Raw genomic sequence first — 14,053 nt, 5'->3', positions numbered from 1 at the left:
TTCTCTGATGTATTGTATCTGCTAAGAGTGAAAGGCTCTTCCCAACATGTACATCCCTCCATCTCATCACTGTGTGTTCCAGAAATGTTTGAAGCTTCTTCCCTACTGTTTAGAGCATATACAAAATGTTTGGTTTTGTCCCCAGTGTAAATTCACTGTCACATCTGTCTTTCACACAAAAAGTGTGAAATCCTTTATCAGATGCAGTGTTATATTGATGTAGAAAACACACACACATACTATACATACTCAATCATGGTTATACACAAACAGACTCAAATACAGTACACACATGCGCGCGCACACACACAGATGTCACACACATACTCACGCATATACATACACAACACACAGTTTTTGAATTGCACCTTGAGTTATTTTTACTTCACAGTGCTGCTATGCCAAGATCTTGCAAAAATTGGGTGCATGTGAAACATTCCAATGTTATAAACAAAGTATAGTTATATAAAAAGTATAATGGTGTGTACTCAAAAAATAAAGTGTTTTTAAAAACATCTCTGGAATTTAGTTTCATCTAAATTTCATAGTGTGTTGTAACTAAGTAAGAATAGTATGTAAACAATATTGATCTCTCTCTCTCTCTCTCTCTCTCTGTGTGTGTGTGTCTCTTTGTTACAATGATACCACAAGAGTGTCTAAAATAACATATAAAGAAAATAAATCAAACAAATGCATGAAATTCCATTCAATGTGCAAGTTTCTACAGAAAAGCAGCATCATTCAAAAGGGGTTTTAATGCAATACTGACCTCAAGTGGCTGGTTGGCAGGACTTCGGTGGAAGACGATAAGACATCATGGTGTCATCATTGAGAAGTCGCCCTCCTGTCTCTGCTATGGTTATTGTATTTAGCAGACAGTTTTACATTCAATTATATTACAGTATGATGCATTGTGTGTGTCTATGAATATCAAACAGTAAATGTATAGACACACAGTGCATTATGTCCAGTAGTCTGTTAATTTAATAAAGATGAGTGCTTTTTACATCTGAGTTCAGTGAGTAGAGCAGTACAATTTATAGAGTGGAGTAATGTAAGAAAACCAGAATGTAATTCAGATACCATACTTCACCAAAAATAAACACACACACAGTTAATCCAGTCCAACATGAAAGGTTCATATATACAAACAAAACCTGTAAGCATTAGAATAAGAAATCAAATTACTAAATGCCTTTGCCCTATTAAATGTTCCATATTACACCTCCTCTCTCTCTCGCTCTCTCTCTCTCTCTCTGTGAGTGGTGTGTGTGTGTGTGTTGCCAACACACATGGCGTTTCCACTCTGGTTTACTAGGCGCACCTGCTAGTGACTTGTCCCTCAGCTGTCCAGCATGGGTTCTGTGTTGAGGGGCTAAAATTAGCATTGCTACATTTCTATGGTTGTTACTTCATGGTCAGTTTAAATGTGTATGCAGAACAAGACAGTAAACAAGCATTTATATATGTGTTTTAACTGTCTAATATCAGTTTAATATGTTTAGATATATTTAAATAATGATATACAATATTTATTTCCAAAGGAAATTGTCATTACTAAGCCAGAGATGTAAAACAAGCTGAGTCTTAGAGACATTTATTGTATATTGAATGACATCAAATACTGTTTATGTGTGTAATATTTTAATAACCAGAAGTCATACATATCTTAAAATACATACATACATACATACATACATACATACAAAATGTTTTGTGTATTGAACATTTCTTTGAGAAACAGGAATTTTAACAGTGACATACTTAAATCTGATACTTGTGGCTGCTTTATTGTGCCTAATCTACTTCTATGTGCTATTAATATACGCACAAAATGCAATGATACAGCGTGATAACAATTATAAAGCCCTATAATGGTCTGATAGTCAGAAATAGACTGCCTTCAGTCATCAATTGTGTCATAACAGACACGTTTGTGGGATGACTTGTCAGCATTCAGCCCTAAGACATATCATGTGATCCCAAACCATGCTAGCCCTTTAAAACCAACCATAGACTTAAAATAGGCACAAGTCTCACACTCATACTGATGCTAGTTTATCCCCATGGCAATAACAGTGCTTGTGAAATCATCCCCGGCCCCGGTCTCAGCTTATCAGGTTGCCAATGAGGGTGGGTCAAGTACAGGAGTGACCTGGAGCTTCACAAACCCAACCATAGGTGCAGGGGCAGCTAAAATTGTCGGTGAGCAAAAGAAAAGTCTCTGGCAAGTTTATCAGCACCACTGGAGCCAAATTAGGTCGTTGGAGGTCGTAAACGGCCAAGTCACCCAACCTAAGCGGGATCAGTGAAGCCCAAGTCATGTGTCATGTGTCTTCACACACACACTGCGGCGAGACATGCATTTATCGGTACTGCATCTGCACCGAGCGACCGATGAGGAGGAAGAGCAGGCCAGCCAGCAGACAGAAGAACACCCCGACGGGTGCGAACATGAAGGAGATCCCGTACTCCATGGACATGTCAAAGTCCGGACACCTGGCGCTCTGGTACTCCTTGTAAAGCGGCACCACGTCCAGGACCTCTTTCCAAATCACAAACATGATAGTGACGACCAGCAGGAAGAGAGCTGAGGAGGAGGAAGAGGGGGCAGAGGGAGAGAGACCAGAGCAGAATCGGGAGAGTGACCAAATGGATCGTGTTGTGCATCATGCACTTCCGTTCTGAAGAAATGAGTCAAAATTGCAACCAAAATTGGTCTGTCATATTGGCAAAATGGGCATATTGGCTAAACTGGAGCCAGGGTCTAGTCTGCTAGCTACTTTCAATTGTTTTTTTACAGTATTTGAAAGTGACAGAAAGAGAATATTGTATGGCCAAGACTCCACAGAAATATCTGTGGCCTTTCTGAGCAGTGCAGGAGGTGTTGGGATGTAGAGTATATGTGTAGACCTGTGGAGTACAGTAGGTGTTGGGATGTAGAGTATATGTGTAGACCTGTGGAGTAGGTGTTGGGATGTAGAGTATATGTGTAGACCTGTGGAGTAGGTGTTGGGATGTAGAGTATATGTGTAGACCTGTGGATCTGTGTTTCTTGTCATGGACAAAAGAGTGTCCATTGCCTGCCCAATTCGGCTGATTTTAACTAATCTAACTAATTTAAATGCACACATCTGGACAAATGTGACACTTAAACTAATCTAACTCATTTAAATGCACACATCTGGACAAATGTGACACTTAAACTAATCTAACTAATTTAAATGCACACATCTGGACAAATGTGATACATGACGTGCCATTTTAGAGACAATGGCAGTAAGACCAAGTACACCCAGAGGCTGTGCCTGGTGGGTTATTCATAGAGTGTCCGGTGTCAACAGATGATATACTGAGCTCTAATTTTAGGATCCTCTGAGAGCATCCAGCAGTATTGTTACTGCTGACCACTAGCTAGCAACTGTGTTTGCTTACACTTTCATTTATTTCTGGCTTGTCAGGGATAAATGAAAGTTAACAGCTAGTCCTTATGACCGTTTTATTAAAAATTATTTCACTTGATATTTTTATTGGCAAGATATTTGTTAATGTCAAACTCTTAAACTGGAATCTTCACAACATAAAATATTGCAGTGTTATGACATGGGTATGATACATACACACATATTTCTTCAGGACAGTTTTAAGACTATAATGAAATTGAAGCACATTCCACAAACAGACACAACTGAACGTGAACGTTGGCACACGGAACAGCATAACAAATACATGATTTACCTGATATCAAATAGAGTCCACCCCCGGCCTTGTAAAGGCAATGACTGGAGAATGGGGCGGCACAAATAATGAGGAATCCAGCCAGAACAGCCGCTGCTACGCCCACCAGCATGAAGACGCTCCAGAAACCCCTATAGACTACACAGTGACAGGACCACAATCAGAGGCTCTCCAGCAAAAGAGTAACAGTTACAAATGCAGACAGCCATATGACCAATTCATGGACTGATATCACATTTGGGGTTGGTAACCATAGAAACGCTCTGGTGCAAAATATTTGACATTTGTATACTTCTAGTCTTTAGAGGTTATCTGTGCAAGATTTGAAAAAGTTGACCTTTTGACTGGAAATAGAATTCTTCAAAAGCCATTCCAGTCGGTGCCAGATACTTATATCTATAGTCAGTGAAGTGACATAGTGAAATGACCCTTTAGTGACCGTCAACAGTCAGTGTATCTTGTACTTACTGATGGCAGAGTCGTAGGTGGTGGCATTATGTGACACCTCAGAGACTGGGTAGGGGAACAGGTAAGCATGTTTGCACTCCTTACTGTGAGGCTGATTGGCTGAAAGAGAAGAGCAACAGTTACCACACATTTAAAAGGGGGAAATGTCAATACCACTAATGTCATGAACCTTGCTTTATATTTTTCATTGAGGTGTAAAAATATTTATGTAAAATGTTGAAAGGGGAGATGATGGAACACAAACATCACCCTTTTATCTTATCGCCTCACATGACCAACTCCCACTTCATCCTCCTGAGCGGTCTGCGGGCCGTGTTTGTTGGGAGGGATGCCAGAGAGATTCACCAAGTGAGCAGATGACAGAGATACTGACCAAGAGGCCTAGCACCTCATCACATGACTTCCCTGTCAGACTGAAGACATCCTCCAGGCTTTCACAAACACCCTGATTCATGCCATTGCCATGTGACAATGCAACTATTTGGCACCAGCATGCAAGATTGATGATAGTTGTACTACACTACACTATTCCACAGGAAGTCATCTTACAACCAAAACACTTCTCCTCTGACTCAAGTTTAGTCACTCAACATATGTTCCATTAGCCTGACATCGTCATACTCGGCTGGCATCCAGGCTAATGCTCCGTATAACAATTGCTGATGGTGAAATAACTAAGGCCCTAAAAATAATACATCCAGTTCACAATCACGTCATTATTACTCTTTTGACTCTCTTGTGAAGGTGAGGGAAGGATTTCACTTACTGAACCAGAATTTCAGCAGGTTTTCTCCATCCGAAGCCTCCAGCCTCCCAGTGAAGGAGCAGAGCCAGAAGAAGCCCTCATGGTGAAAGACAGTAGGGTCCTCAGCATCCTGGTTCACCACCATGTCCCCCCGCTGTTTCAGGGTCAGAGAGGGGAAGTGAACGTGGGAGACGTGTTAATGTGTCGGTGGGATGCTAATTATACAACCTCAATGACACCTCAACAGCTATAAGTCAAACTGTTAGCAGTTGTTGTACATAGCAAGGGACTTCAAAATATGATTAAACAAACAAATATGTTGTGTTAAATAAACATACCCCATATGGCATACACACAGATTCAGTTCTATATCCTCTTTGTATAAAAGATGCTACCGAGGTTCAACTCACTCAGGGATCTAAGAAAATAATGATGGTGAAAAGGGGCCATCCCTGCAGAGCTCTCCCATCATCACTACACTACAGCTCCGTCAGATGAACTCTGACCCTGCATGACAGAGACCCTAGCGACCAGGAGGTCATATAGTCAAATTTAGTATTGGCCATCCCCAAAATGCACCAGAATACAGGAAATCACATCAAACAAATTAAAAAAATTCTGGGGGAGGACCCCCAAACCCCCCCTCCCACATATACGACAATAAGTGGGGGGCCCTTAATACATCTGGGCCCAGGGGCCCGAAAGTTCATAATCCGCCCATGCTTCTAGAGGGCTTCATAGAGCACAGCTGTTCATAGTTTCAACCTTGCTCTGAAAATATTTTATGCCCTTTCTATTTCTGTTCAGTGTCTGCCGATAAAAAAACAAAACTTGATTTCCCTCCATCTGTTCACATACAGCCATGTCTTTCGTTCCTCATTGCAACACATACTCTTGTCTCTGTCTCTTTCCCACATTTCCCTTGGTACATTGACAAGATAGTTTCAAAGCTCAGGCCTGCCTTGTGATTCCAGTTTCATTGCATACCATCGAGAAACAAATCTTCTCCCAGTAGGTGATATTCTACCCTGCTGTTGCACTGGGACTGTAAAAAGTGACGTCCCAGCCATCTGAAGCGTCTTAATCATGGGATGATGCAGACCCGCTGCCAAAGCCAGTGCCTGATATCGCTGTAACTAAGCACCTTTCAGCCTCTTGTGACTAGACCTGTGCAACTTCAAGTCCAGCAGACAACTTGCTTTAGAGATTCTCACTTCTGACAGCTAAAGTCTTTACTTGGTGCAGTTGCACACAACACCAAATATCCAAGTGACTGAGGCAAAGCCTTCAGATGAAACCCCACAAGCGTGTTGGATAAAGTAAGTGAAGCCCAACTCACCTCCACCAGGTCTGCTGTGCCCTCTGGAGCTGGGCATGTCTCAAAGGCTATGAGCCAGTAATCTGTGCCAAAGGACAGTAGGATGAAGACGGTCGCCAGAGCACCGAAAAGGCCGGCGAAGAACAACGCCACGCTCAACTTCATGGCAGAGTCCTGAATGACGCTCTTGTTTGCTCTTCGTGTGTGTTTGTGTCGCTGTGTGCGAGAGACTGATTTAAAAACTAATCACCAAACCTCCCCCCAACCTCTGCTCATCAACTCTCCCCTTGTGACTCTCTTGCCCCCCCCCCCGTCTGTGCTACTTTTTGGCGTGAGCGCCTTGTGTATCGGCTTAGTTGTCTGTCCTTTGATTTCCCTTTCCTCCCAGTGCCTCTGCGGCCCTTCTTCAGCCGTCAATCTGTGTGAGGGTCCAGTGACACGGTGAGGGTGGCCCGGGGTGAGAGCATGCAGTGGCGTGAGGAGCTCTGCCTCCCTGGCTATTTTGGACTGCTGATTGAAGGTGACTGCTGCTGTTGAGAGGTGTGGCCAAGGGGCAAAAGGAAGGCGGCCGGGGGGTGGGGGGGTGTTGGTGGTGGTGGGGGATTAGTACTGAAATATCTCCCCACCAACTGGAGACCCTCCCTACCGTAAACACTTCCACCACCATTCAAATGGGCAGGATAGTTATACTCACAACGAAACTCACACTCTGTTTTATCCTGCTCTAGTAACCTTCTCCCCAGTTCCTAGTGGGAAACATGGGGAACTAAGTGTGTGTGGTGGGGGGTGGAGTTCACTAAATATGATCCGTCCTTACGCGCCTCTGCTCAGGCTTTTGAGCCATCTGACATTGGGACAAGCTGAGCCAACATTTAGCATTAAAGCTGAATTAATTTTGTAGAGACAGGGGGTTAGAAATAACACAAATAGCTACCGACAAAATGTTATCCCTTAAAAACTGTGCTTGGGGTTAACAGAAATGTGTTGATTTTGACCTGACATTTGGACAAATCTACCAAAGCAGGGATGCACTTTGCAAACTGGGCTCATTATCTGCCCATCGGGGCATTTAGCAGAGACGGTGGACAAGCACCTTATTAGCACATTGCTGCCACTGGAGTCAGTGGCCCCACAGGAGGGGCATTTAGCAGAGACGGTGGAAAAGCAGTACCTTATTAGCACATTGCTGCCACTGGAGTCAGTGGCCCCACAGGAAAACAAAACAAATGCACAACCTCGCTCAGTCCACAGTGTGTGTGTGTGTGTGTGTTTCCTCTCCCTACTCTCTTAGAAATATCAAGGATTGAAGGGGTTCTATTTGTCACATTTACATGGAGATACTATTGTAAAACATGTAGTGGAATGGTGTCCTGGGGGATCACCAACTATTTATAAAAGATAAATAGAAAAAAAGATAAAAGAAAGATTAAAAAGATTTAGGAAAGAGTGAGATAGAGGAGTGAGAATGCAATGTGTGTAAGTGCTGTATTTCAAGTCCATGTAGCCACCAGCAGCACCAGTTCTGTTCGTTAGGACTTAAAGGTAAAGTCCACAATGCTAATCCAATACACTTTTGTAAGCTATTTGCTCCTGGCTCTAGTATAGCTGTACAGTGTGTGCGCTTATAAAAAACCCTGGTGCTTTTACGCAGTCCTTGCACTGTCGATGGGAAACAGCATCATGGCTTGTGACTGAGCCATAAACAATTCCAGCCAATGAAAATGTTTCTTCAGGAGCATGAAAGGGAGGTGTGTAATTTGATTGGCCTACTTTTTGGACCCTGTCTTCAATGTATGAACATGGCTGTGATCTTTAGCAGTGATCACATGACATGATCTTTGTGACAGAGGCTGCACCCAACTGAAGTGGTTGCATGTCGTGTCACACTGAAACCTTTTTGTCAAATACTGCTGGCCTCAGCTGGGTGGTGGCAGTGCGCTTGTTATCATTTCCTCAGGGGTCACTTTTGGTCTGTCCCTCAGGACACTGAAAGAGTGACCTTTTCTTTACTCAGTCATTCCCTCTTCTTGACAACAAAGATTATGCCCTGCTCCACAGTGGGAGGCTGACACAATCAGATGAGTGAGACACCCTTTTGAGTGGAGTGGAGATGAAAGATTCAGGTGGCTGCATGTGTGTGTGTGTGTGTGTTGGGGGGGGAGGGAGGCATTCCTCTACCACCATTATTTACCAGTGTTTGTTTTTTAAAAATAGTAACACATCTTTAATTAAGTAATTAATTAACTAATTCAGTGCTTTATTACTTGATTGCTTAATTACAGTTTCTCAGTCGCTTTGGTGCTTTTCTCAGATCAGAATGAAAATTCTCATAACTTTTAGTTCAACCTCCACAACATTTAGTCATTTGTGCACATCATAGTAGCAATTTCTCCTTCCTCTGAACAAATTGCAAATGCTTTTGAACATGTATCAGTTGCTTTGTCGTGTCAGTCAAAATGAACTATACTTATGGATGCTGAATAGTCGTTCCCAATAAAACTAATAGTCTTCATTTCATTGCTTGAGTCATTACATACAAAATTGGTGAACTAGTTATTCATTGTGACAAATTCTGTCAAAATGCTGTAGAATTGAAAAGAGCATAGTACAACTGTGAAACTTACATATTCAATGTCTTGTACTCACTTACTCCTCTAACTACAGCAATTTGTAACTTTACTGTAGTTTTCAAATGGCTGTACAAGTACTGTATAGTGCTGTCTTGAACATTTTTAGGTAGTGTCACCGAGTTCTGACCTTTTTTTGCATGGGAAAACACTGAGAGCCTAAACTGTCGTAATGAAAACATGACAAAGCCATTTGACTATCTTGTTCATAAACGATGGTGTCAAGACTTCTCATTTTGATGACACTGGCAGTTTCATTGACATAAATACTTGCTTTTGAGGAATGGACTATCCATTTTGAGCAAGTGACGTGCTTTTGCAGGTTATCCACTAGGTTTTGCAGTTTGCACTAATTTTTTTGAGAACTGCTGTGCAAATGTTAATAGTGATGTGAGAAAAGCACCAAAGCGACTGAGAAAAACTGTAATTGATTATGGACAGAAACCATTCTTGTGGTGTGAGTCCAAAAAGAGCACAACTTCTTGCCAGAGTTTCCAAAAAGTTTGTATCCTGAGCAGGGTCAGGCCTAATCTTTCATATTCGCCTACAGCCATCCTTACACCAGTAGACTTTGATAAGATTTGGAAAAACATTCTTGAAAGATAGGAGTCTTTTACTGTAAGTAATGCCCCCCACTCAAAAGACTATCTTTCCCAAATCTTGTCAAAGTCTTCTGAATCTGGTGTAAGGATAGCGTACAGTAAGAGTCCTGTAGTCAGGTAGAACCCCAGGATAGGTGTGACATAAGGTACTAATGCAATTTTTTGCATAAATTAATAGTTTAGGGGGTGTAGACTCAGAATCTGACGGGTGCCGCTCCGGCACCCTTGAGCATTTTTTTTCTTTAATTACATAATTTGCCACGCCCCCTTTTTTTGACCATAAAAAAATAACTAGATGCACATTACTGTATAAACCCATCATGTATGGTATCAAATGAAAGCTCTTCTTAAACAGAAATCAATAATGTCAATAAAAACATGCTAAAAATGATTTCAAGTCCCTCCAGAGAACATAATAACTGTAAAGCCTGGTAAGGTCACACCGCTGAAATGGTAGGCTGAGCAACAACCACAAGAGACATATGAATTGTATCAACCCTCAACAATTAATCAAATAGACAAAGTTATCAGGAACAAAGTAGAACTTTCTCACAGAATCTGAAAGCAACTATATACAGAACATGTTGCCAGGCTGGTCTTGTACACATCACAAACATCAAATGTCTCCTCCAAAAAACATTCATTCAATCAGAATCATTTCTCCCTCGCTGTCATCAGTATCCTCCACTGAAAGTGTAGCCATCTTCGAATTTGTATTTGCACACTGTTCACCACCTTTGCAATGGCAGTAGGTAGTGCATGGTAGTCCATCTGACTGACAGCTGCAAGAGGCCCTGGAGCATGCCGGCACTGCCTTGCATCCACAAGCAACAAGCTGTAGACCTGTTTTGGGTGCAATGTCAGTGTTGCCATGAACAGGCACAGGAATTCCATCCTCTATTTTCACACTGGAGGTGTTTTTTTTTGTCAGCAGCTCTCCACAGAAGGACTTGCAGCCGTGCACGCTTGATGTGTTCCGCTGCATATTCTCTTGTTGGAGGAAGACTTTATTTTAGCAGGGTCTCTTTTCTTGGTGAATAGCATGTATCAAGTTACTGAGGCTTTCAGGTCTTTCCATAGTAGAGGCAAGAAATGAAATGTTACTTTTAACGGCACAAATGAGCACAAACGTAGCACAAACGATTGACACTATTTTGGGGAAATTTGAACAAGTATGGGGGGCTGAGTGACATCACCTGCCAGAAAAGTTTAATTACTTAATTATTAATTAATGCTCTGGCTCTCGTATTTTCAATCAGACCTCTCAAGTCTCACGCATTGAGCGTGAGACACACGCATTTCAATGACTTTACACGCTCACACGCCACACATGGCATTTCTCACTCCGAAAAATTATTAACTTGCCCGCACAGAAATTTCTAAGGGCTATATTTTACAAACGTGTCACACAACGTTGCTGTCTGTGCGCTCATTCAGTTCAGAGCTGCTGTTCAGTTAGCCTACTAACCCTTCGGCCAATCAGAAAATAGGATTTCTCAACCAATCAGGAAATTGTTTTGTTTTGATGTGGGTCCGCGGAGTCGTGGAGTGAAATTAGGCCCGGTGCTTCGTCTGATAATTTGCTGCGCAGTTAATCAAGATACCGCGGACCGACAAAAAAGAAAACAAACGTTTCTGCTATCGATGTCATTAAACATGGAGCAATACAATAAAGTGGTGGTAGGCTATGAGCGTTCATTCAATGCAGGCGTCTGCGTGAGAGAAACTGAAACTAATCGATAACATTGGTATCAAAGCTCCGCTTCAACCTGTTGAATGCTATTTAATTGTTTAACGACACTTAATAGAACAACGTTGATTTTTGGAACTTCCATAGAAACAGAGCAGAGACTGTATAATACACTGTATAGCACTGAGTATTGTATAGTCAAATTTGAATATAACGTGGCCAAAAACTAGCCTTCTCTGTTAAAGATCAACAGATCAGTGATTTACGCCTATCTGCTCGCCAAAAAAGCTGGTATTGTGTTTCCTGAATCCTTACATTCAGGCATTCAAATTAAACTTCATTAAAAAACATGTTTTTTTCCCCTCCATTTCCTACCAATGTATGATGCTTGCATGAGGGAAACATCCCAAAACAATAGCACCCATATAATTCTTGCTGTTTTGAGAAGTATTTATTTTCTTATGCAAGCATCATGCAACCATGCAAAAGCAATGAAACTAATTATATCTTACATTAGTAAAGCAGTCCTCTGATGTGCATGGCACAAAACATTTAAGTGAAAGTGCATGTATAACAATATAGGCATAATAATGATTGTGATAATGATAATGACGATTGGGAGGGAGTGGGGTTGGGTACGTGTAGATGAGCCCTATGACCCCAAAGTCTGCCATGACTGGGCCTCAGGTCAAAGAAGTTTGAGAAAGGCTGGTCTGCATAACCTGATGCGCCTGAAGGCACGGGTTGAGGACCCAGTCAGTTACGTCACAATATGCACATTTGTTTAAATTCATACCTACGTAATCACCATGACCAAAACCTACCCATTGACCTACATACCAACCCATTTTTTTTTTTTTTTTTTGGCTGTTACTGCAAACAAGAATATTTTTAAGGATGGCCTCATGACTGTGAAAATGGCTGACATTGAACCACAGTGCTTTAAATGGGAGCCCCCAGTATCAGTCATCAAGGCATCAAAATCTGCCACAAACACTTACAACACACAACATCACTCATAAACACACACACGGACAGAACCACCACTGTTCAAGAGACCATTTTGGGGCTAAATGTGCTTTTTCTCATTTGGTTGTTTTCTGTTTGTTTATAGAGCAGAATGAGCCACTGCTGTTCAAAGGGCCCATTTGGGTGAAATTATTATTATAATTTATGTTATTATTATTTACTATAGGGTTCTAGAATAAATAAAACAGTGTGTTTGAAATAATGGAATTTGTGCTCTCTCATGAAGCTGGGTCTATGGGACATGGGGAGGGTGGGTCTCTGTTGATCGGGGGAGGGGGCGTGGCGCCACGAGTAGTTCAAGCAGACGTAGGACTTTCATGTACTTCGATCAGGGGGGAGGGGGCGTGGCACTGTGTCAATGCCACGCCCCCTCCCCCCTGAGAAACAAAGTCTCACTCCTCGCAAACTTCAAAACTAGAGAGCCCTGTTTTCAATGGACAGGATAGCTAACGCACTGAGCCTCTCCTGCCCCATGCTGCTCCTTAGGTAGGTCTTAATAAGTTTAAGTTTGGAAAAAGATCGCTCAGCTGTTGCCACAGTCACAGGCAATGTCAGAAACAACATGAGAGCAGTACACACTTCCCCGAATGTGGATGTTACACTGTCATAATCTACCACCAGCATTTTGGCAAGTTGAAAAATAGATGACTTTTGTGAAATCTCTGCTTTAAAGCAAGACCTGAATGAGAGGAGTTGTGTTGGGAATGTCGATGCAATGTCCCTGCTATAATGGTCTGACAAACGTCTTGCCCTTTCAAGCAGTTCATCATCACCTGCGAGTTGAAGGGTCATAGGACGTAAAGACTCAAACACATGACAAGTTTCCCGCATACTTGCAAATCTTTGGGAGAGCTGACTGATTATGATGTCCAGAGTTGCATTAAATACCTGCACTTTGAAGTATCTCTCTGCATCGGTTAAGCGCTCATCTTCCGATAGTTCGTCAAAGTGACGTTTCACTCTCCGCGCTCTAACATTTTCAAATGTACTCTGAACCCCCCATTTATTTGCGAGCGTCTGCGCTGCGCTGTAGCCTTGGCCTAAAAAAAAAAAAAAGAGGTAGGGCGGTGGTAGCGACGGGCCCCGGGAGGTCACGGGCCCTGGTGCGACTGCACTTGCTGCACCTACTATAGTTACGCCACTGGCCCAAATCCCACAAAATTCTACCTGACTACTGGAGGCCCGTGGTGCTATCGTGTTACTCTGCTCTTGTTCTTAGCTGTGGATGGATGGATGAATAGATAGATAGATAGATAGATAGATAGATAGATACTTCAATTAAAAGGCATCCCGTAACTTACATTATGTGACACATATAGAACAAGTAGGCCCACATTTGTGATGAACAGGCGTGTTAGAAGCTAACTATACACATCATAGGCTGACACAATAGTGGTAAGTGTTCGGAAAATGAAATGCTACCACTATGCTGGGATACTACTGTTACCTTCATTAAAAGTCTTTCAATTCAGTAGAAACATAACTTAAACATGCGTTTGCAATAAATAAGTTAAATGCTCCGTGACTCAACATTAAACAAATTATGGAAAGTATGACTGCAGCTTGCCTGTGAGAATCACCCATGGTTTAAAAAAAATGCTCTGTAGCCTACACACAATCAGAATCTTCAAATGTGGCGCTTTGTTGTCATTTGCGACGCTGTGACGCACATTGTGGATGATACCATCTGGTGGGATTTTGAAAGGTATGAGGATGCTGCAGGAGTTTGTATGCCAAATAAAACCCATTGTGAGATATCACAAATAAAACCGTAAAAAGATACATGTAATTTTTACCGGTAATTTCGTGTCTAAAAATAAACTGAATTAAAATACG

At 42.0% G+C, this 14,053-nt stretch overlaps 1 protein-coding gene across 1 annotated transcript; it reads right to left on the bottom strand.

Moving 5' to 3' along the window:
• Positions 1-1,638: 1,638 nt before the first annotated feature.
• On the bottom strand, positions 1,639-6,766 carry tmem182a (transmembrane protein 182a). The gene is made up of 5 exons (XM_042084608.1): positions 6,291-6,766; positions 4,973-5,105; positions 4,207-4,305; positions 3,739-3,876; positions 1,639-2,590 (listed from the first exon to the last, which is right to left on the bottom strand). Exons 1-5 carry the CDS (start codon positions 6,432-6,434, stop codon positions 2,367-2,369), a joined length of 738 nt encoding a protein of 245 aa, XP_041940542.1. The 5' UTR covers positions 6,435-6,766; the 3' UTR covers positions 1,639-2,366.
• Positions 6,767-14,053: the final 7,287 nt, after the last annotated feature.

Source organism: Alosa sapidissima, chromosome 2 (genome assembly GCF_018492685.1).
Source record: "Alosa sapidissima isolate fAloSap1 chromosome 2, fAloSap1.pri, whole genome shotgun sequence".
Lineage (NCBI taxonomy): Eukaryota > Metazoa > Chordata > Actinopteri > Clupeiformes > Clupeidae > Alosa > Alosa sapidissima.
The sequence above is the reverse complement of the archived record's forward strand: the minus strand, read 5'-3'. Positions and strand labels throughout refer to the sequence as shown.